The following is a 24343-nucleotide window of genomic DNA, read 5'->3' on the forward strand; positions in this document are numbered from 1 at the left end:
ATTTCCTTTTACTTCCCTCCAGTCTCATCTTCATTCTCGGCTTCCTCACAGCTACATTGCCTTGATTGAACCTAAGCAGGTATTCAGACTTCCTCACCATTAATTTTAGATCTGTTATTCCCTTGTCCTTGGGTTTGTCGGCTCTTCCCCTACCCCCTCCTCATGGGTCCATTCATTCCTCCTTGGGATTGTTCATCCTATCTTATATAGACATGAGAAGAAAAAAGTCAATGAATAGTTCCAGGTCTGTCTGTTGACCCCTATGATTTCCGATCCGATCTGATGCAGTGCCATGCCCTGCCCACATCTCCAGTCCAGAGTCTATTTTCAGAATTCCTCCCAGACTTTGTTGCTTTGCTCCCCTTGCTGCTCTGTTGCACTGCCGTGTGTGCGTGTCAGACTGGGCACACTTGCTGCAGTCTCTAGTACTGTCCCCTGTGGGTCAGGTAGGGGACGTCAAACCTCATGGTGAGGCCGACCCTACAGTCCTCCCTGCTTTGGCTGCTCCGAGTGGGTATGTCGTCCTTAAAGCTTGGTGGACCAGGATGCTGTCTTTGCTTCCATGTGGTCTGGGCAGACCTGCCACTCTCGCTGGGCTGTTCCTTCAGAGCTGTCCTCTGCAGTGCATGCTTCTGGGAAAGGAGAATCGATGTAATGTCACCTGATGCTATCATCTTTCTATTGTTTTAGTGATCTAATGCTGTGATAGACCACAGGTGGGTGAATTTAAAGACTGAATTCAGGGCACCACCTCCAGGGGAAGACTGTTGGCTTTGTCACCTCATATCTACAGGCCGTGTTCCTCTGAGACCTCCATAATGTACCCCAACCTTCCCCTGGTCCCAGGAGGTTCTAAGCAGTGTGACCCCGGGTCCAAGGGATGTCTTTGGTTCTCTGGGCTCACTTCACTCTCATCTCTCGTGTACAGTAAAAGGTGTGGCAGGCCACAGACGCAGCTCTCTTCTTCCATGGGGTCAGGGGTGAGACCTGAGCAGGGTACTGCACCCCACCCTGATCCCCTCACACCAATTGGGGCTGATCCTATGAGATCACATTCTGAGGAAGAATGGATTACATCACTACAGAACCGCCAGACCACTGAGCATCATGACCCAGCCAAGTCAAGACACACATTCTGTGGGACATAATTCATGATTATCTACCTTATCTCAGACACACAGAAATAACTAGAGCTACAAGTGAAGAGAACTCTTCAGGACTTGAGAAAGGAAGCTCACTACGGTGTTTAGAACTAAAAGACTGCGGTTGGGTCCCTCAGGTTGGTTCCAACTCAGTGACCCGAAGCCCAGAACGCCACGCCGCCAGCCTCCACGTCCCTGCAGCCACTTATAAAGATGATGGAGCTGTCCGTGTAAAAGTTTATTGCATAAACAACAAAAAAAACTCGAAGACATTTCTTCTAGCTTCCTTTTAATACAGATTGTTCTCATTTCGTTTGGCATCTGTTAAACAGATCACAGGAGTTAGGCTCGGCACCGTTCTTCACATGTATCAGAAAACGCCCTTGCACAGTTCATCACTACACCCATCATCTCGACGGCCTGCATCACATCCCACCGACTTAGACGGCTTACTCGGAATCCACTGAAGTCCAGTTGCTAGACGGTGAGGCCCTGTCAAGTTCTTACCGCTGCACTCAGAGTCTCCCCGCAGACCTGTCCCTCCTCTCAGGGATGTCCCTGGGAGGAGCGGCCTCGGGGGCAGATGGAATGCGTCCTGGCCACTTACTCACTAGCTGTGGGACTCTGTGCTAACTAATTAGCTTAGGCTTGGGCTTCCTCATTGGTGAAATGAGTACGGACAGTCAGTCCCCAGCCCACTGAACTTGTTCCGGGGCTTCAATTAGATGAGAGTTGTAAAGTGCTTAGAGCTGTGCGTGGCACACAGCTGGCACTCCTGGGCGCAGTGTTGGAAGCAAATGCCCATGATGCCTTCTCTCAGCACCAAGCAGATGCCAGACACAGTCTTCACTACACTATCGCTTCAAAGTGGCTCCATCCACCTAACGCAAACCAGGGCGGCTGTTAGCCTCCCATCGCTCCCTCCTCCTCCTGGGCTTCCACTTTGGTCCAGGAAGACAGGCAGGGAAATGGTCAAGGAACAAGGTGGGGTTACCTGTCACCCCGGTTTCCTTAGGAGAACAGTGAGTGGGTGTTCTGGAAGAGAAGCCTTCCTCACCGCCCGAGGTGAGTTTTTGAGCCCCTGTGGGAAAGAGCCAGCCAGCCCTCTTCCATGACTCCTTGCTGGGGCACTGCCAGAGGAGACGGAGTGGGTGTGGAAAGCTGAGCCTCGGACTCGACCACCAAGGCCCCGCCCCCTGCTAGTACAGCCCCCTTGCCAGCACCCCATGCTTGGCTTCAGCTACCAAGAGCAGAGGCAGAGAGAGAGGGTCCAAGGGTCGAGAAGGGCAGCCTCGGCCACCTCAGACGGGGAGTCAGGGCATGAGCAGAGGCCAAGGAGAGGCCCAAAGGCAGACAGCATTCAGAGGCCGGGCGTCCAGGAGCCCAGGCGCTAGAGCTGGAGCACACCAGAGCAGACTCAGGACAGGAATCAACCCAAAACAGTGAGGAACACAGAGGAGGAGGAGGAGGAAGAGGAGGAAGCATTTGTACTCTGGAACGGAAGTTGCCAAGCAGACACAGGGTGGACGGGATGGGAGAGCTGGCTCTGCCACCCCGGTGGACGAGAGTCAGAGACGAAAGCCCCCAAAGAGGCTGCTCCACCCCCCATATTCTGAACGCAAGCCGCGATGTCCAGGCAGGAAGCAACTAGAAATCGGCATTGGCTGCGTGGCTGGGTCCAGGAGCCTCCTTTCTCCCAGGTGCCGCCTGGGGAAGGAGGTGAGGGGGTTCCCTGCCGGAGGATATTCTCAGCGGGGTGATAATGGAAAGAACAGAAGGTCGGAAAGCACAGCAAGCATGTCACTCGGCCACCAGCCAGTACCTGGCCGCAGGTCGGCTAGTGAAGCCTGCTCAAGTGGAAGCCGAAGCTACATCTTAGTGTTGTTAAAGCAGCACCCAGAACCGAGAGGCCTTTAAGTCAGGAGAACCAGGCAGCTAGCCACATGGGCTAATAAGCCTAAGGGCTAACAGGGGTCTTCAAGGCCCTGCCCCCTAAAAAGCCCTGCCTCTGGGAGGGAGAGAGGAGGGCGTGGCAGTCCTCTTTGCTGAGAGCCATCTAGAAGGCCACTGACCAGGGACTGCACAGCAAGCCCACAAGTCACTAAGAGTCGTTAAGTGGGAAGGTTTCTGAGAACTGACTGTTGTGGACAGAGCAGCCAAACTGCAGGCAGGCAGGCAACACCTGCTTTATGGCATCTGGGAAAAGGGTACAAAGCAGAAGACCCCAATGAGGATCACAGCACGAAGAACAGGTTCCCAAGGAGCGCGCGCCCTCGGGGAAGGAGGCTCCAGGCCTCAGTCCCAAGAGAAGAGTCCAGTACTGTTTGAAAGCACATTCGTTCCATCTAGCAACACAGGGCCAGTCTGACAGGAGCCTTCTGGAAGGCTGGCAAACATGCCAGCGAGGTCTCAGGTGAGAAGTAGAGAGCCTCACTCTGGAAGCTGAAATAACCCACAAGGGTCAACAGGGCCCTGCCTCTCTCCAAATGCAGGAATGCAGAAGACTCACTGCATTCCAGGGACAGAGCAGCCCTCTGCTCAGCAGCTCACCAGCCTCTGCCGCCCTTTTCACTGGTGGAACATGGACGAGAGACAAGGTCCTTGTTCTCAGGGAGCCTGTTTCTCCCAAGTATCTCCAAGCAACACCACCTGAGAATTCCCTCCAACTCGGGAGAACTCCCTACCTTCTCTTATGCAGGGCTCAGCATGTTTCCACTAGGCGCCATTCACAAAGTCTGCAACACTAAGGGCCCCAGTGAATCATGCGGCTTAAGCAACAACCTCCTGAGCTCAGAGGCCAGTCTCTTCACAACAGTACAGGCTCCCGGCCCCTCTTATGTACAAGACACCTCCTGTTAACATCGCTAGGTCTGTCGCCACCTGCTTTTTATTCATGAAAAGACAAAACACGTGCAGCACTATTTTAAAGAACTTTTTTTAAAAAGTAAGAAATTTAGCTACTCCTTTTTGGGGGGTGTAAACCTTTTTAAAAAACCAGCCACCTACATTTTACAGTCTGATCCTTAAGACAGGTTTGTAGTCCACATGGACACCCTGTAATCATTTCACACCACTGAGGCACAGAAGCAGCAAGAGAGGAGTCTTTCTAATTCACTTCACCACTGGTCAGCATGCGACTCCTTCCTCCTGGCCCGAGGTCTCCTGCAACACTGGCCACAACCACTGCCAAGGCCCAAAGAACCACTTGGAAGCAGCCGCTACCTGGGCTCACCTGCTGACAGACATAGCAGGCCCCGTGGATCCCTGTGAAAAAGCAGAATTGAAAACGACAAAATCTGATGCCCAAGAAAAAAGGAACTGTTCTTTAAAAAGAAACGTATGTAATCAACGATCCTGCGCTGGATCCTGGTTTAGGTAGACACACGAGAACTTTGGGGCACAAGCTGGGATCGTGAACAGAGGCTGCGTATGGGATCCTCCTATCAAGGCAGGGACTGATCATTTGGCTGAGTCTGCTACAGCGGAAAGGAGAACATTTGAACTGTGTAGCACTGTGCACAAAGTGGACGACGGACGGGTGGAATCCCGAGATGCTTATAATTTTCGTGAGAATACTTCAAAAATAAAAGTGAGATATCAACCCAGCCACCCAGTTAACCAAAAACTTGCCAGAGAAGTGCTTTTCTAGACAAAGTGGCCATGAGCCAGGGCCGCTTTACAGTGACCAGTAGTCTCGGGGAAGGTGATCTCAGAACCGTAGAAAGAAAGGGCTCTCCCGGTAGACAGGAACCCGATGGCTGTTACCACACGGCTACATCTCTGACCAGAAGGAATCACAAGTCATTCTGAGGCTTTGCAGCTCAAATGAAACTGAAATCCTGCCATTACTGACTGGTCCCCGGACGGTCTCCACCTTGGCTTCCTTGTTCTCAGCCCCCAGGATGCGAGTGTGCTCTGCTCAAGGCACTGAACCAGGAACCTCCTCGGGCACGTCCTCCTGCTTTGGGGCCTGTGCGCCTTCACTCCCTGGCCTTGGCCCTGCACAGCACGGGGTCCCCAGTCAGAGGCCTTGGCAACAGCGCCGGCTCCTGATGACCACACCAGACGGAGGGACATTTGCTGACCAAAAGGGAATTCCTGTTTATTTTCAAGGAGTCTCTCTCATCGCTGGGCTCGTAGGCTGGATTATCTTCAGGCTGAGCATAAAGATTCCCATTGCCGGAATATCCGGAATACCTTCCGTGACTTCTCAGAGAGGCTCTGTAGGGAGACAAGCTGGTGTCAGAGCAAAGCCTTCAACAGGGACAGGGGCTGGGAAAGAGCTTCGAGGCCTGATTTGTCAGTAACCCTCACAGCATGTAGCTGTGTCTTGGGGGGAGGGAAACCACTTACAAGTCACCCTGTTAGAAATGCAGACCCTAAAGCAGTGGTTCTCAACCTGTGGGTCCCGACCCGGGGGGGGGGAGGATGTGTGTCGAAGGACCCTTTCACAGGGATCGCCTGATTCATCACAGTAGCAAAATGACAGTGATGAAGTAGCAATGAAAATAGTTTCATGGTTGGGGGTCACCACATGAGGAACTGTATTAAAGGTTAACGACATTAGGAAGGTTGAGAACCACTGCTCTAAACGCATGCTTACCCAAAGCCCAAGCACAGAAGCCTGGGCTCAACAGAGCAGCAGTGGACCCTCACTGGGCCACAGATGACGGCTTATACCCTGTGCCAGCCCCCCAGCGAGCTGGCACTGTCCTCATCCCTGTATGACTCTCTCTTAGGAACAAAATCCTGTGTCTACAAGATGCCCAGCTGGAGTTAATCTAGGTCAAGGCCAAGTAACAGTGCAGAGTGAAATGACCCTCTGAGCTTGTGTCCTCTGCTGGTTTTAGCATAGGAAGCTTCTCAGCGCCACCTGATCACGCCTCCTACGTGACCTGTCGTTCTGAGAACTGGTGTCGCAGGGAGACAAAGCGGCTCGCCGAGAGACCAACTCTCCGTCCCTCAGAAGCCTGGGTGTCAGCTTCAAGACACAGGGAAGGGCAGAGTCCCTGCAGCAAGGGCTCAGTGAGACGACAAACACCCCCACTCTGGGACCTAGCTTCCTGGCCCTGAGGAGGAGCTGCGGTTACCTAAAGGCTCAGGAGGGGCAGCCCTGGGAGCTCTTCCTAAGAACCACTGGGGGTTTGGTTATCAATACAACATCAGATGGAAGCGCAAGTTTAAAATGGCATATAAACGTCTTCCTGGAGTAAAGAGCAGGAAGCCCTACGTTTCCCAGGCAGAGCAGAGCAGGAAAGGTCAGGAGAGAAGCTTCCAGAAAGGCTTTTCACACTCCCGTGTCTGGGCCAGTCTGAGGCTGTCCAGATTCCCCCAAGGAGAAAAGCGCCAGAGCCTTTTTCAGTTTGAAGGGGATAAAGGGAGTATTCACCACAGCCGCTGGTGCCAAGCTGGTGTTACCAGAGCGAGCCTGCTGGGCAGACATCCGTCAGCACACAGCTTCCCTTAGTTCCACACGTTTTCAGATGGAGAAAATGCCATTGCCCCTGCTGGAAGTTGGAGAAGCTCCACCTGTATGTCTATTTACTAAGGCCATCAGGTTCCTCGCGGTCCTCCGGCATCCCCGCAAAACACTGTGACAATTGGTTGTCAGCGGGGCAGAGGTCAGAAATGACATCTACATCAGGTGATGCAGCAATTGGGGCAAGCCCCAGCCCAGCAGAGGGACCCCAATTCCAGGGCTCCTCAACACCCCCAGGATGTACCCCCTTGATGGCAGCCAACATAGCCATCTCACAGTGGCCTTGACCTTTTGGTTACTGGCCGTTGCCTAAAGTCACAGCCCCAACATGAGGCACTGAACCCAATCAGGCTCCAAGGACAAGCGCAGCAACGATGGAAAGAGCAGCTACTGGGCAGCATGAGCCAAGGTAGCTGCCTAGTTGGCACTTTCGCCTCTGGAAAGCCCCTCTACACAGAACCAGGTGAATGTGGTAGACAAAGGATCTACCGAGAGCGAGGGGATGTCAAATTCCAGCTGGCAGAACCTCCTGGGAGAAGGCAGAGGGAGCCTAGATGACCCGAGAGACACCGCTGGCCTCTGCCCCTCCCCGCTCTCACCGTGGCGTCGGCTTCGGCCGGCTGCCTTGACTGGGTGTGGACCAGCAGGGTGCTCAGTACAGCCTTCCAACCTGGCTCGCCTGGGGCACTGCCACCACCGTTCATGCCTTCCTTCTCCCCAGTCTCCTTGCCAAGTGTGACGTTCACCCATGGGCACCAGTCTCGATGCTGAGAGGTGGGGTCGAAGAAGCTTCTTGAAGCTGTGTCCTGGAGGAGGAAGGAGGGAGCAGCCTCATGAAGGGGAGACACAATGGAATGCGAAAGAGGCACCGAGATGGCCTGTCAGGTCCACTGCCACCACCTTTCAACTTGCTAATGAGTTTTCTGCTCCTGCTAGACAAACTTCACCAGGCTGCACACCCCTTCGCCTTGCTGTCCCCTTGGCCCCAAATCCTGATCACTGCTGCTGAATCCACAACAACAATGGAAATCAACCTCCTCCCTCCGGGTCCCAGACTGGGTCATCTTAACACTGAGGCCCACGGTCGACTGAAAGGCTGTTGCCTGGGAGGGCTCCCAGGCACACGACGTGCAGGCTTACCGAGCTGCTGGAAGAGCACAGGCGGGCTCGTTTGGCTCTCCGAAGCGGGCTAGATGGCACCTCCATGCCAGGGGTGTCCCCTGTTCCCATGCTCCGAGTCACCGGTCGGCTTCTGGGGGTAGGGCTGGCGGCCTCCGGCTCAGGACGGTCCACAGGACTGGATGAGTCCCAGCTCCGAGTCCGGGAGACAATGGGCCCTGGGCTCTTTTCAACCTGAAGGGGAGGAAATTATGATTATGATTATGATGAAACAGAGATCCTTCTGGGAGCATGTGCACGTGGACACTTGACAGTTAAAGACACTTGCAGCTGGGGAGACCGCCCGCTACCAGGGAACTCTCATCAGCATGGCTGGGCAGGAAGCTTACCCAGCCCAGTTCATGCCCTTTTTTCCACCATCATTCTGGACAGGAAAGCGATGTTAAAACAACAACAAACAAATCCACCCACCAGGGCTGACATCCTCCTCAGGGGTGCAAGGCGGACACTGTCTCCTTGAGACCAGGAAGGGGTCAAGGAGGACCCCCACCTCGATGACTTCTGTTCAACATAGTCCCTCGGGAGTGGGGTGGGGATGGGGGGCCTGGCCAGAGCAGCAAGGCAAGAAAAAGAATGAGAAGGTATCCAAATCAGAAAAGCCGACGTCAAACCATCTCTGTCTGCAGAGCAAGAGAAAGCCCCACACACTGCACAACAACGACCCCAGTGCAAGTCCATGAACAGCACGCACGCGCGTGCGCACACACACACACACACACACACACACACACACACACACCTGTCCACCCAGGAGTAACCTGAGGGGTCCATTAGGAAGACCACTCCATTCTCCACAACCAGGCCCAACCTAACCGGGGAGGGAAAAGAAGATGTCCACTGGCCAGTAAGCACACAAGTAGATGCAGGACAATACCAGTCATTCCAGATCCACGGCCACAGCATAACCCAGAACTTCTCCATTAAGGATGAGCTCACTGCCACGTCCATGCCAACTCAGAGCAACTCTGTGGGACAGGGCGGAACTGCCTCTGTGGGTTTCTGAGACTGCCTCTTCACGAGAGTAAAAAGCCACGTCTTTCTCCCGAGGAGCAGCAGCTGGTGGTTTTGAACTGCCAACCATGGGGGTTGGCGGCCCAGTGCATAACCACTGCACTGCCAAGGCTCCTTCCACTAGCCACGGGGGGCGGGGGGCGGGAAGGGGGAGGGAGACCCACCCAGCGGGCTACTACTAGAAACCCAACAAGGCGGGAACCTGGTCCATGGCTTAGGCTGCAAAATGGCGCAGCTGCTGTGGACAACAGTTGGGCACTGTCTCCGAATGTTAAACCCAAATTCCTCACAATTTCCCTCCTAGCAATGGCCCAGAGGGCCAGCAGGGACCTGGCCGGGTACCTCGACCCAAACTCTCCTGGCAGCACTCGCCCTACAGCCCACACCAAGCGCGGCGGCCAGGACTGCCGGGCCGGGCATTGCCACTGGAGAACACGATGCAGCCGCAGAGTGGGAGTGATGGCACGTGTCACAGCTTGGGGGACCCTCGGAGCCTCCAGCCAGGCCAGAAGTCAAGGACACGCACCACGTGAGCCACGTGTCAGTAGCCTGGCTGAAATGAACACAACCAGGGAACGGGGAGGGAAGGGGTTGTGAGGGACCTTGAGGTTCTCTGAGGGGGTGTAAAAAACGCTCACCAGTTTCACAATATGGTGGACTTTAACTAATGGCATGGAGCCAAGTATGTGAAAACAATTCACGTGGCAAACAGTGTTTCAGATACTGAGCCCCGAATTGACTACATTTGCATGCTTTACCTGCTCGGTGCCCAGGGGCACGGTGGCATCCTGGCTGCGGGTCATCATCCTCCGCGGCGACTCGGGCACCAGAAGGAAACGCTCAGGGCTGGGGCCTGAGGAGCTGTTCAGGCTGAAGGCGGCCTCCAGCTCTGCCCCGGAGGACTCCATCTGTTGGAAGCCCCAGAGCCCCACCTTCCGCATGCACTGGGAGCACGCCACCAGGGGGAGCTGCAGAGGCTCCAGGGAGGAGCTGGGGGGGGCAGAGGACAAAGGATGTTTTTCTCAAAGGGATGAAGGGCACAGACAGGCGAGCACTCCCCGTCCCAGACAAGCTCCTCACAATAGTTCAATAGAGGGAGGAGGGGGGCACACCCTCTCAGCCCCTGTTCACCCCCCAACATTCCCTCCAGGAGCAGCTAGGGGTTGTGAGGTGCTCTCTCTGACAGGGCTATCTGAAAGGTACCATTTAGAAATTGCCTGTCCCTCTCCAAGGGGGTCTGGTAAATGCAGCCCCCTCATGTCCTAAAGCGTACCGCTGGGTACAGAGCCAGACTGGTGCCTATGCCAAACTGAGCAGCTGGAACAGAAATGCCAACATGAGGGCCCAGAGGACTCCAGCTTGGGGGGGAAGGGGGAGGCTTCCTTTGGTAGTTTTTATAAATGAAGCTCTTTTTCCTTTCTTTCTAAAAACAGATAGCCACCTCAGGGTTTATGGAAACCCAGGTTCCCAGCTGGGAAGCCAGCGTGTGAGCACCAACAACAACAGAGTTTGATTGCTGTTCACCCCCACTGCCCCTCTTCTCTCTGGCTATCCCACGACAAGCAACATGGGCTTCCCAAATTGTATTCGTGGGCATGTCTGCGCCTGACTCACCTACAGGCCCAGCCGCACACTGAGAGGATGCAGGCAGTGACATGGACCTGGATGTCGGAGCCCAGCTTGGTGGTCATCTTCTTCTCACCAGCTCGGTGGTCAAGCTCTTCTTCGAGCAGGTGCAAGAGAAGACTGATCTTGTCTTCTGTGACGCACTGAAAAGAAGCCAAGGTCAAAATCACACGGGTCCAACTCAGGAAAGAAGTTCTATCTAGAGATGCAGCTGGAAGGTCCAGGGTCAACGTCACGGAGGAACAAACCAACACGGGGACCGGAGTCCACTAGGGAAGACCCACTTGGGGAGCGGGGGCTAAGCTAGGACCAGGGATACTTGCTGAACTGCCCGGATCCTCAGACTGAGAGGAAGCAGGGTTCCTGGAATAGCAAGTTTTCTCCGTAGCATGAAATTTTTTCAAACGACCAAAGACAGATTCCTCTGCTACTTGGACACTTCAAATCCAAATGAGAACGGCAGAGCACTCCTCAAGTCTTGGCCCGACATGGAATTTACTGGCTGGTAGAACAGGGTGTTTGTCCGGTCTTAGTACCTGCTCCTTTGAGAAGGAGACACCTAGCACGGTGAAGAACACAAACCAGCCTCGGCGAAGGGCAGGGTGACAGCTGTAATGAGCCTCAGAGCTTAAGGGTTTGCTGGTAAAGCCTGTCAACCTGGGGAACCAACTAGCTGCTCATTCCGGCAGGAACCACAGGCCCACGTTCAAAGTACAGTCGGGCGGAGCGTTTCCAGTGTCCCACGGATGGGAAAGGAAGGCCTCCCCAAGTTGTCCTGTAGCACTTGCTTTGGAGAAAGGAACGAGCAAGTCCCATGATGCCACACCTTAGCATCTTCTGGGAAACAGCTTCAGCTCATGGAGATGAAAATGGATTTAAGCCACTTAAGAGAACCACACCTCCAAGGGAGCCCGTTCAGTGGAGATGAAGAGAAGGACAGGTGGAAAAGTCCCTCCGCGTACCCCTGCCACCGAGACGCACTCACCATGGTTTTCAAGTCCTCTGGCCTCAGGGAAGGGAGCTGGAGGTCCAGGTGACAGAGGCCCTGGAAACGATCCACAACCTCACAGAGGAGAACATCAGGCTCGTCCAACGGCAGCATCCCAAACCGATCTGCGGACAGACGGGAGGGGTTTTCTTTAATCATTTTATTGGGAGTCCTTAGATTTTTTTCAACAATCCATAATTCAATTAGATCAATTGTAACTGTACAACTGCTGCCACCACCATTTTCAAAACATTTCCTTCTTGAACTCTTTTGATATCAATTCCCCTTTATCCCCCCACTGAAACCCTTATTATATTATTTGGCATAGTTTACACCATCCAATGTATCCGTTCACGTAAAATTCTGTTAGTTTGCCTCGAGTGGGGTTGTACAGTCATCAATGCTACCAGTTCCCCATCCCCCCACAAATGGGATTTTTTTCAGGGCGTAAGTTGTAACAAATAAGGAAAAACATCTATAGGACATTTGGGGGAAAGTCATCAAGGAGACAGTAGATGGTATCAAGAAATTGTTTTTTAGAACTGTATGATAAGCAAATTCTATATCAGAAAACCATGAGAGAAGAAAAAGAAACCAAACTTCACTAATAGGTGAAGGGGAAAGCATTGTTGCTTAGGGGACACGGAGTTTACGTTACTGGTGGTAGGATAACGTGGACAGCGACATCAGTACTGGCTGTACAACATGAAGAGTGTAATCAATGGCACTGAATTATACAGGTAGAAGTTGTAGAATGTTCTGGTGGGTATTTTTTTTTACACAAATAACAACGACTACAAGAAGAAAATGTTTTAGAATTGAATATGGTGACAATTGTACAATTCTGGAATTGTATGATATGTGGATGAAATGCTAGTAAGCTGTTAAAAAAGCTTTTTGGATAGGGCAGTCCTAAAGGGCTGCTGCTGGTGCGGTGGCTTAAGCACTGGGCTTCCAAGCACGAAGAATGCGGTCAAACGCTCCTTGAGACAAAGGTGAAACAGACTGTCTGCTCCCAGGAAGATGGACAGTGGCAGAAACCCAAGGGAGGGCTGCTACGAGTCAGAACAGCCTGATGGCAGTAGGTTCAATTTGGTTGGTAATGACTAGAGGTGGTCCCCAACTTAGGACATATTTGAATTACTAGGAACTATACCTGTCACTGTCCATTTGTTTGTTTGCATTGGGGGTGGGGGCTAACCAAAGAGCACTGCTTCACATAGCAAAGCGTTCTTTCTCAACAGATCTCCCACCTAGGTCAACAGACTTCTGAAGGCAGTGTTTCCATCTCTCTAACCCTTCTCGAAAAATGCCTGTGCTGACTCATACAACGTCACGAGTTTGGCATCCTCACGGGGCTCAAAGCATGTTTCTGTGTGGGGAACAAAAATGTCAGCTTAATGAGCAAGACCAAGGCTATAGGAGACTGAGGTACGGTTTCCCAACAGAACTGCCTTAGGACAGCTTCTGAGACCGACAATGAGCAGTTAGTCCTGTAATGGGAATATGTCCTTGGTGAACTTTCCTGGCCTGTTTCTTCCTAATGTAACTAATTTTCAATGTTCTTAAAAACTTCTTTAGATTAAGCCCCCAAGAGTATCCCATGTCTTTCAAGAAAGTCTGTCAAGATTACCTCTTTAAAATATGAAAACAAAAAGTCACCATAGTGCATAAGCAAATGTGGTGAAGAAAGTTGATGGTACCCAGCTATTAAGATAGTGTCTGAGGAGCTCTTCAAGGCTTGTAGTTAAGTAAGTGCCATCTCGTAGGCAAGCAACAAAGCCTACATGGAAGAAGCACACCAGCTTGTGTGAACCTGACATGTCAACAGGAATAAGTATCAGTTCTAAAACTAGCAACCAAATCCATATGAAGAGGTGTGGATGTAGTGGAGACCCAAAACCCATCTGTAAGATAGTTGGTCAGTCCTTCTCAGAAAGGATGAAAAACTCAGGGTGTGGTATAGAACTGATGAAACCTATAGCTATCTTCTAGTTCTTTAATGCATTACCAAACTATTATGGTTTTTGTTTTACCTCATTTATGATGTTAGACTTGCAATATGTTCATTTGCATAATTGTCACCAGAAACATGAAAGCCAAGATAAGATAACTCTTCACAAACAGTAACAAGTAATGGTTCTGAGGGTACTGGAAGGGGGAGAGTTGGAAGCTGATGGCATTGTTGACTATATAACCCCACTCAAGGGGTGGAGAACAGAATTGTACGTGAGTAGGTAACATGAAAAACCAGGGTTCCTGAAGGGGGCGGTGGGGGAGAGAGGGGTAAAGGGGAACCAGTACCAAGGAGTTCAAGAAAGAAAATGTTTTGAAACTGACTGTGGTAGCAGTTGTGCAATACTGCTTTGTGTGTGTGTACAATACTGCCTGATGTGACTGAACTATGAAATGACACACTATCTGTAAAAGCTCCCCCTAACCCGAGGCCCAAGTGTCGACCACTGGAGATCCCCTCACAGAGGGGTTTAGGAGAGGAGATGGGTTAATTAGGGTGCGAGGTAGTACCGACGAAGAATACAGCTTTCCCCCAGATCCTGGATGCTTCCTCTCCCCAACTACCATGATCCAAATTCTACCTTGCAAGTCTGGATAGGGCAGAGGTTGTACACTGGTGCATATGGGAGCTGGAGGCACATGGAATCCAGGGTGGACGATACCTTCAGGACCAGGGGTGTGAGGCTGGGAGAGTGTAGGGTGAGTGGGTTGGAAAGGGGGAACTGATTAAAAGGATCCACATGTGACCTCCTCCCTGGGAGATGGATGGCAGAGAAGGGGGGGGAAGGGAGACTCCGGATAGGGCAAGATATGACAAAATAATAATCTGTGGATTATCAGGGGCTCATGAGGGAGGGGGGAGCGTGGAGGGAGGGGAAAAAAAAAGAGGACCTGATACAGAGGGCTTAAGTGGAGAGCAAATGCTTTGAGAGTGATTAGGGCAAAGAATGTACGGATGAGCTTTATACAATTGATGTATGTATATGTATGGATTGTGATAAGAGTTGTATGAGCCCCTAATAAAATATAAAAAAAGAGAAGAGAAAAAAAAAGAAAATGATGAGGGCAAAGAATGTACAGATGTGCTTTATACAATTGATGTATGTATATGTATGGACTGTAATAAGAGTTGTATGAGCCCCTAATAAAATGTTTAAAAAAAAGAGCTCCCCCTAAAATGATTTCTGTAAAAGCCACCATAACCTTCTAGACTGACAGCTCTGCTTGGAATTTAACTGGTCCAGAGATCCTCTCCGAGGCCACTGTACTGAAGGAGCCTTCGAAGGCACCCAGACACGTGTGTCACTGAGGGAGTGTGCCTGCAGCTGTCCACGGACCACAGAGCTGTTAAACTCAGTTTGGAACAAATCCATGTATGTAGGAACAATACTTTTTGCCTTACCCTCATATAATGTGCGAATTAACCAGAAAAGCAGGAAGTGACAATGTTGAAACTAGCTTACGTTTATGTGGAATGCTGCCAACTCCCAAAGACAAATAAAGATACTGATTATTAAAGGCAATCATAAATAAAAAATTTTAATTTAAAAAGTGGTATGCAACTTATGTCAGAACCAACTTAGGACGGAGCTGGTGGAAAAGACGCCATCAGAAGCTAGAGACTACCTACAAATGACAGAAACAAATAAGAAAAGCAAGCACCTAGCACCTGAAATGGAAAACTGGAATCGGTGACAAAAGTTTACAACCACAAGCAAGTTACAGCTCACTTCACTCTTTCTTTTAAAGGTCTGAACAGAAAGAGGTTATTCAAAGAGGATACTCTGGAAAAGAAGTCCAAAGGGCCGTAAGCTAGTCTAAAAGGCTCAGATAACTTATTGACCAAGAAATGAAAAAACACAGCACGCTCCTAAGTACTACACAAAAGAAAGAGAACGACTTGTACGATGGGGTTGTGTTAGTCTGGGTTGACTAGAGAAGCCAATCCAGAGACACATATGGTACCAGTAGTGGGGTACTAGAGAAACACCTCTGCCTCACCCTTTTTCTTCTTTAGCTAGCCAGAGGTCAGATATGGCCATGCAGTGCACTGGGACGCTCTTGGAAAGAATCTGCACAGTTAAACTTTTGATCATTTTCTTTGGTTATTTCTGTTTGAAATGGTGACAATGAATGTTGTTCATTTATATTTTGAGCTCAGAGTACAAATCGTCCCTTTCATTTCTCAGAGACAATGCTGCTTACTGAAAATGACTGACAGGCCACCCCTCCCTTCAGAAGAATTTACTTCAGAGGGCAGCACTGAAACCACAGCTCAGGGAGAGGGACATGTCTGATCAGAGCACACAGGGGCAAGTGAAGGGGGAGGAAGAGAGAGTGGAGCACATCCTGGCCCACCACGCCTTAAGGACGATATCCGTGCTCAGAGCAGCCAATGCAGAGAGGACCATATGGCTGGTCCCACTATGAGACACACTGTGGGATTTGCACCCAATCTGACCCCACCACACCAAGGCAAAACACCAAGAGCGTGTAACAGAACAGCAAGGGGAGCAGAGCAAAGAAGTCCTGAAGGAATACCAAAAATACACTTTGGGGCCAGGGGCGTGGCGCCCCATCAGACTCCACTGGGAAAACACTCCTAAAGGCCAACAAACAGGCCTTCAACTATTCATAGGCTTTTCTTTTCTTTTGACATTGTTTTCTTTTGTTGCTTTGTTTTGCTCTGTCTTGTTTTTGTGCATATTATTATCTCTGCAAGTCTATCTGGATAAGCTAGGCGGGATAAACAATCTGGAGGAGAAAGCAATGGGTCAGTGTTTCCAGGGGGACATGGGAGAGGGGGAGGCGGGGGAAAGGAAGTGGGTGTTAACAAACCCAGGGACAAGGGAACAACAAGTGATCCAAAATCGGTGGTGAGGAGGGTGTAGGAAGCCTGGTAGGGCTTGATCAAGGGCAATGTAACCAAGAGGAATGACTGAAACCCAAATGAAGGCTGAACATGATAGTGGGGCAAGAGGAAAGTAAAAAGAAAGAGGAAAGAACTAGGAGGCAAAGGGCATTTATGGAGGTCTAAATACAGGCACGCACATATGTAAATATATAAATATATATGATGGGGAAATAGATCTGTGTGCATTAAGTTGTATGAACCTCCAATAAAATGATTAAAAATAAACAAAGAACGCAATGCTCACGTGAAACCGTAAACAGGGGCTGTCAGAAATGAGTACCTGGGGAGGGGCTGTCTGGCCAGAAACAGAACTTCTCATGAGCAGTACACAGGGCTTGCTTCAGCTCGGCACACCTTTCCTTATCTGAAACCCACACACGATGCAAAGACACAGGAAAATAACTTGAAGTTAATTTTACAGACATATATGAAACTATTCGCCACCATATCATCAGATTTCTCACCCAACAAGGTTGAACTTGAGCTTCTAAGACCCACGGGTAACATGTACAAGTCTCGTAAGGCAGGGGCGCTCCTAAGTGGGAGCCTTCGCCAAAGCACTCTGTCCCTGTGCCTAAGCACAAAGCAGGAAACCTGCAGGTAAGCATGCTGGCGTTCCCAAGAATACAGGAAGGAAACCAAAAATAACCGAACTCATTGAATCAAGTCCAACTCACAGTGACCCTACAGGACAGAGGGGAACTGTCCCTGGGGGTTTCCGAGGCCGTTACTGTTTAAGTATTGGGCAAAAGCAAGGAGAACCTCGCCTTGCTCTGGATAATACATACACTCTTGGATCCAACCAAGGTGGCCAGTCTTTTCAGAAAAACTAACTGTAAAGAGACTACTGTGTCTGCACATGAAAGGATAAACTCGTAATTCATACTCACATCGGTTGAAGTCGAAAGCTAGTTGCAGGCTGGCGCAGAGAAAAGCCTGGCAGCTGGAGCACTTGAGCATGTCACATTCAACTGTGACCCAGCCATATTTGGCGCAGACAAGTGGAGACAGCTCCAGGGGCTTACCTGCCCACTTCAAAGAGTATTCGGTTAAGACAGACACACGACAGGCAAGCAATCAGGCACAAAGTAAAACGTGCATTCATTGTATGTATGTAGGAATACACAGGTCAGTAAGAAAGCAACAGTACAGTGATAGGCTACTTCGGAAGTACAATGCCATCCTTCAGTGGATGATGGCAGGCAGCTGAGTGACAAGCAGACACAAAGGGACCAGCTTTGCCTCAAGGAAGCCCAGCATATTTCCAAGTTTAAAATGTTTACTACTGGCTGGAGGATGGACCCAAAACGTTTTCCTATCACTTCAAATGAAAGACTAGGGATTCAGAAGCCCCAGTGAAAACTCTGCCTTGTCATCATGGGTAAACCGGTCATCACATGGTTGGTCCATGGCCCGTTTCACCGAGGGTTGGGTAGAAGCGTATTGGTGTCTACCCAGGAACTTCACCCTGGCCCAGGATGTTATCTATCAGGGTAAACAGAGCTCAATCAAATGGGAGCTCAAACGGGGTAGGGCTACAACGCATGGCCAGCGGCTCAAGGTGGGCTCCTCATACCAAGTGTCCTGTGGAGTGCTGTCTGTCTCATTGGGAAAAATGATGATGTCATGATTGACAAGGTTGTACTGTTTTGTTTTATAAGGGTTTTGTTTTCCTGCCTGTAGCATGTTTTTGCTTGTTGGCTGGTTTTGTTGCGGCTGTTGGTGGAGGTGTTAGTTGATCTTATGGGGCCTTGATTTTTATCATAATACGACCGCCAAAGTAAACGTGCATTGCGTATATCCCGCAGACACGCAAATGGACTCTGGGTCCCCACAGAAAGCCATCTAAGCGAGTACCCACAAGACGCGCACCAGCTTGGGTGAGGCAAAGACGACAATAACAAAATTCAAAAATGACGAGGGAAAAGTATCAGAGCTAAAAATATGAGCACCCGATTTATAGAAGGCTCCAGGGGACAGTAGGAGCGCAGAGCACATCTGCAGAATAACTGGTTTGATTAGGCCGCCGGCAGACTCTCACTAGCCACAGCCTTTCGATCAGAAAGAGATCACCTGTAATCTTGATTAGGCTGGCTCGAATGTGATACTGGTTAGTTGACCTTCCTCTTGACCAACGTGCTTGTTCCAGGACAAAAGTCTCTTCTCTGACTTTTTAAACACTAATGGTGATCTTTTCTATTTCTAATTTTAACTTTACATTATTATTTTATCCTTACAACTTCGTTTCATTTTTGCTTCTTATTGTTTGCTGGGTCTACCAGTTTGCGAAGGACAGAGATGATACGATGCCAGGGTTTACAGGTGATGCAGGGGTGGGGAGTGGGAGATAGGGAAGGTGAGGGGAGTTCTGGAGGAAACAATGAATGTGGGAGGGGGAGGGAGCACTAGAAGTGACTGTGATTACACACCTTATTTTAAAGGCGATCTAACCTTAGGGGTGGAGGGGAAGAGAAAATGTTCTAAATTTGATTGTGTTAAGAATCATACAATGCTTGACATGAATGAACTACTGATTCATACATGTGGATTATATGCCAATAAAACTGTAAAGAAAAAAAAAGGACAGGGGAATTTGAAAACATTCTACTAGCAACAAAAGTAAGATCAAAGGCTAGAAAACAGGATTTAGACATAAATTATAAAGGACCTGGAATTGTCTAGAGCAGTGGTTCTCAACCTTCCTAATGCCTTGATCCTTTCTTAAATTAAAAAAAAAATTTTTTTAGAGTGAGAGAGTGAGTGAGTGAGTTAGTGGGAAAGTGAGTGAGTTAGTGGGAGAGTGAGTGAGTTAGTGAGAGAGTGAGTGAGTGGCCTCGATCCTTTAATACAGTTCCTCATGTTGTGGTGCCCAACCCCAGCAACAAAAAAATCATTTTCGTTGCTACTTCATAATTTTGCTACTGTTACGAATCCAGCGACCCCTGTGAAAGGGTATTTCGACCCCTAAAGGGGTCGAGACCCACAGGTCTAGAGTCATCTGATCAATTTCAGTCAAATAAATGATTATCATCTAAAAATTACTATTTTAAATCCAACGAGAACAAAAGGAAATAGACCTAAATAATGCATTAAAATAAAAAATAATTCAATGAATAATAGTGGGAAGGTGGCTACCTTCCTCTCCTGAACAATTTACCCTAAAACCATTAGCTGTTGAGCTGGGAAGATCGCAGGGAGGATGGGAGAGTTGGGAGCAGTGGGAGAGGGAGTCTAGCTTGGAGCAGGGTCTTAGAATTCAGGTGGAGTTTAGATTATCCAAAGGAGGCAGCCCAGGGTGGAGTGCTGGAAGCTACGGGGACGAGGAGCTGGTATCTCAAATGGGGGAGGACATACATGAGGGGGAGCAACCACTCAAAGCAGAAGAGTAAGAACAGGAGTTAGAGTTCACAATGCTGAACAAGTATGGGAAACTACCATGGAGGGAATGTGAGGAGGACTAGGTTCCCTAACTTCCAACAGAGGGAATCTGGAAAGCTAGAATTTCACAGGACAGCCTCCACTTTGGTAAGTCAGAGGTAAAGTCCAAGTACAGTATCCTGCTTTCAATATCGTTTCCACAGATTTCCCCCTAACAGCTGCGCTGCCTGCTTAAAGTGAACACATGGTTGATTTTATCTCCCTATAAAAATAGACATCCTTTTGGTATCTATTCCCACCATATCACCCAATATGAGAGGCTATCACCCACTCGTACCTTCCCCCAATGCAGCTATTAGCTTTCCTCACCTATGAGCTCAGGGACCTTACTGTAGATCCCACCCACCTTGTGAAGCATTAACTTCTGAATATGCCTCTAAACGTCCCACAATTGTAAAGGGCTCTCTTCTAAACTATTAATGTTTGACTGCTTTATTCCCTTATCTTTCCTATCCCTGATGACCTCATAGATTATCAATAATCTTGATATATTATGGCCGTATAATTGTGCCTTCTGGCCCTTCGGTTGTTGGAGGTTGGCTTCCTCTGACAAACATGGGAGAGACAAGCACAGAAAAAGTGTGTGTCTGTGCTCAAATAAATCCTGTGGCGTAGGATTAGAGCTGGGCTCTAATAGCGTCACACAGAGAGAAACACAGAAGTGAATTTCAATGTACCTGTGAGTATACATGTGCACCTGTACGTGTACAAATGTATGTAGCTCTGCCCTCTGAGGCCCGAGAAGAGCCGTGCCCCAGGAGCTCTGAGGTTATTAGCATGCATCCAGATCTTGATACTTCTAGATAACCTCCATTAAAAGGAACCAAAGCTTCTTGAAGAATGTCCTTTGCAGAGGCTAGGCCACAGATAACACAAGAGAAGCCCTAGAACATCTTACACCAGAAAGGCAGTGGCCAATGAAGGATAGGGACCGGCCAGCAAGTCGACTTGAAGGGTCCTGACTGACCAAATCACAGACAGCTGGAGCTCCGAAATGATGCTCATAGTAATGGCGTATAAGCCACAGAATCAAACACGAAATCAGAAAAAAAATAAGGAAAGGAAATCAGGCCATGCTGCACTTCCCTTAGAATACTACCTTGGAGGAATACCAATTCTAGAAGTAGGCAGAACTTGTGAGAAATAAAGGATAAGGGGCTTCACAACACAGATAAATTATAATCAAGTCAAGAAAAGGATATGGAAAAGGTCTCCACTCGGCTAAAGAAGGCTTCTCTGCTTGTAGATTCCAGCGAACACTGTTCTGCTTGGGGTGATCCATTAACGGGCTGATCTGTGACCGAAGCGTCCTTCCTAAAGTAAAGTTGCACAACTGTTAGTAGTCCTTAAGAAAACAGAGATCTAATATGAAGTATAGTCCATCTAATTCTTTATTTTTATTGTTTGCAACTCCACAATAGAACCCCATTCCCCTCTTGCTCGGAATCCTTTTACAGTTCAGCTCCACTCTGCCTACACATTTTATATCAAACATCTCTTCACACCAGAAGCGTCTTAAAAACAATTCAAGTTAGGCCATTCCTCAAAGAATACTTTCAATGGTTTTACACTAGTGGCTACATAAAATCCAAATTCTTCATTCTGGCTTTCAAAACGCTTTACATTTTGGTCACACTTAAACATCCCAGAAGGTCCTGTCCTCCTGCAATGTTCTCATGCGATCCTGCCTAATGGCTCCGTGGCATTTATTGTGATCTTGTCATTTCAAGGAACCCTCATGGCTTAGCTATGCCAAGTCAGCAGTTCGAAACCACCAGCTGCTCTGTGAGCATAAGAGGAGGATCCCATCTTACTGGGTCACTCAATATGAGTCAGAATCGGCTCGATGGCCCTGTGGTTTATTTGTTTCTTTAAATGGCCTTTCACTATCTAACTGAAATGTAGTATTTCCTTCAGTTACGAAGCAAAGTGAAAAACTATAATAAGTATTAGGACTTGTAAATTATTATCAGTAGAAATCACAGGTCCGTTCCCAAGTTATGTCATTTATCTTTGCAACGATTAGAAAGAGACCTACTACCTTATCCTCTCTTTGAAATAAGAGTATTATTTCTTTTTAGAAAGCATGTTGTGTTTCCTGTTTTCTTTTACTAGCTTCATAATCCCATCTAAACGTTAATGGCTTGCTTTATAATCTTAATTACTTTACGTCTAAAAAAAGGAGGAGGATGAAGGGAATGATAAACTTAATCAGATAGCCAAAGGGGTTCATGACACACTCGAAAAGAGTCAAGAACTCCTAGTAAGGCAAGTTAGGGTGCACTTTCAGTTAGCGGTTCTCTACGTCCACCCCACCCTCAATAACCCCCCACCCACCCCCAATAACCAGTCGTGCTGAGGAAGGAGCTCGGTGCCGTGCCGGGGCAAACCAAAGCCGACTAAGCACACTAGCTCAGCCCATCTGACTCGGGGCGACGCAGCCCCAGTGCCCACGGCGGGACCAAGGCGACTCGGGGGCCAGCGTTCGCCAAGCCCCTCCCCGTCCGGCCAGCCGACCCCAGACCCCGGGTTGACTCGCGAACTCACGTGTCCACGCCGCCCTCTTCTGGGGCGATCCCTTCATCTATCAGCTGCCGGACTTTCTGCGGGGTCCCTTCTGGGGAGCGGACAACTGCACCCCAGTTCTTCTCAACCGTCGCGACAAACGCGGGCCCCTCCGTGGGCGCCGCCATGTTGGTCCGTTGCCGACTGGCTCCCCCGCGGCTCGAACGCTGCGGAGCTTCCGTTCTGGGCGGGTGGGATCCGCCCCCGGCGCGTCCGCGAGCCGACGGTCGTCGAGCAGACGCACCACATCCGGGCTTCCTCAGCCGGGGGCGTGGCTTCACGGCTCGGGCTCGCGTAACTGCTGTCTCCTGGCGTCGGCTGCGGGTTCCGGGTTGGGCTGCCGACCACAAGACCATCGGTTCGAAACCACGTGCCGCTCCGGGGAGGTTGGGGTGCGGGGGAACACAAACGAGGCTTTCTAGCCCTTAAACTAAGGTGACCAGATTTTAACATTGGTAGAGCAGGACACCATTGACCGGGGGTGGGGGCGGGGGTGGGGGGTTCTTGATTAAAAAAAATTTGGCCTATACGGAGCAACAAAAATTTTCATAGAATGCAAAAATAGTATTGTAATATTTTTTAAAGTTCATCATAAGTACAATTTATAAATATTATACATTAAAAATTATGTGTAGTATTATTTTATTCTTTGGCATGTTTCTCATTTGAGTGAATATTTTTAGTAGATTGCTGTTATTTAAAGGTCATGAAAATTTTCACAAGAATTTGTTATATTTCACACATAAAATGGCTTTCACAGTCTCAACACTTAATTGTGATTTTTCTGATGTCCACACTTTATTTACCGAAAAAAAAAAAAAACGCGTTCAGTTGCAGCATTAGTTCCTGGTAAAGACAGTGCGTATTCCACAATTTTTAGTGCATTATTGTATGGAACATGGTTTGTTTCAAAATGATGAAATATTTCTAACCATATGTTCTCTATTGTGATATTTGCTGATGCCCAAGATTTAACCTTTTCCTTATCAATATATATTTTTAATAATGATACCTCATTAAAAAGATCATTTTCGGAAATATTACTATATGGAAAATTTTGATTAATATGATCGAATGATTTTGGCACATCATTCCAATTAAGTCCTTGTTTTAATGTAACCCAATGAAAATGTTCAATATTGTAATGTACCGTCCACTCTTCTAAATAATCTACGCAGTTACTATAGAACTTTTTAACGTGATTCATGATATCTGCACGATTTATTGCACCTGTTCTTCTAGCTGGCTTATAATATTATGGATAGTTAACGGAAGAAAATTATTTTCTAACTGCTCTTGACACTGAAATTTTAAATTATTAACTTCATTTGGTACTTAGATTACTGAAATTTTGTCACCTTCAACAAGTTTTATAGCATTTTGAAAAAGAGCTGCTTGATGTGTACAAACTCCAGTCAAATTTTTGAAAATTTTTTCAAAAAACTCTTCTAAAATTCTAGGACATTGGGGTCATGACAATTGGGAGGGGAGGAAGCGTTCGAGAACTAGAGGAAGGTTTTGAATTTCATTGTTGCTACACTGAACCCTGAGTGAGTCATCTCCTCCCCACTACCCCTCTGGACGGGGTGTCCAGCTGTCTACAGATGGGCATTGGGTCCCCATCACGCACTCCCCCTCATTCACGGTGATGTGACCCCCGCCCCCCCCCCCCGCCTTTGTTGTTGGAGACCTGGTCTCCTCTGCCCTTCACGATCACCCATGTTGGTGTGCTGCTTCCGTGTGGGCTTGGTTGCTTCTAGGCTAGATGGCCGCTTGTTTGCTTTCAAGCCTTTAAGTCCCCAGACGCTATATCTCTCAGTAGCCGGACACCATCAGTCTTCTTCACCACACTTGCTTATGCACACCTTCGTCTTCAGCATTTATGTGAGGAAGGTGATCACACAATTATTGTTTTTGTTCCTTGGTTTCTGCTACCTGGTCCATTCAACACCTTGTATTCGCTTAGGCTGTGTGCTTCTTCTCTG

At 48.9% G+C, this 24343-nt stretch overlaps 1 protein-coding gene across 1 annotated transcript; it reads right to left on the bottom strand.

Moving 5' to 3' along the window:
- Positions 1-1375: 1375 nt before the first annotated feature.
- ZC3HC1 (zinc finger C3HC-type containing 1) lies at positions 1376-22581 on the bottom strand. The gene is made up of 10 exons (XM_075558660.1): positions 22341-22581; positions 20996-21107; positions 17246-17396; positions 16636-16719; positions 11423-11550; positions 10426-10580; positions 9570-9801; positions 7762-7974; positions 7221-7427; positions 1376-5363 (listed from the first exon to the last, which is right to left on the bottom strand). Exons 1-10 carry the CDS (start codon positions 22484-22486, stop codon positions 5295-5297), a joined length of 1497 nt encoding a protein of 498 aa, XP_075414775.1. The 5' UTR covers positions 22487-22581; the 3' UTR covers positions 1376-5294.
- Between the last annotated feature and the right edge of the window lie 1762 nt (positions 22582-24343).

The sequence above is a fragment of the Tenrec ecaudatus genome, chromosome 9, assembly GCF_050624435.1.
Source record: "Tenrec ecaudatus isolate mTenEca1 chromosome 9, mTenEca1.hap1, whole genome shotgun sequence".
NCBI classification, from domain to species: Eukaryota; Metazoa; Chordata; class Mammalia; order Afrosoricida; family Tenrecidae; genus Tenrec; species Tenrec ecaudatus.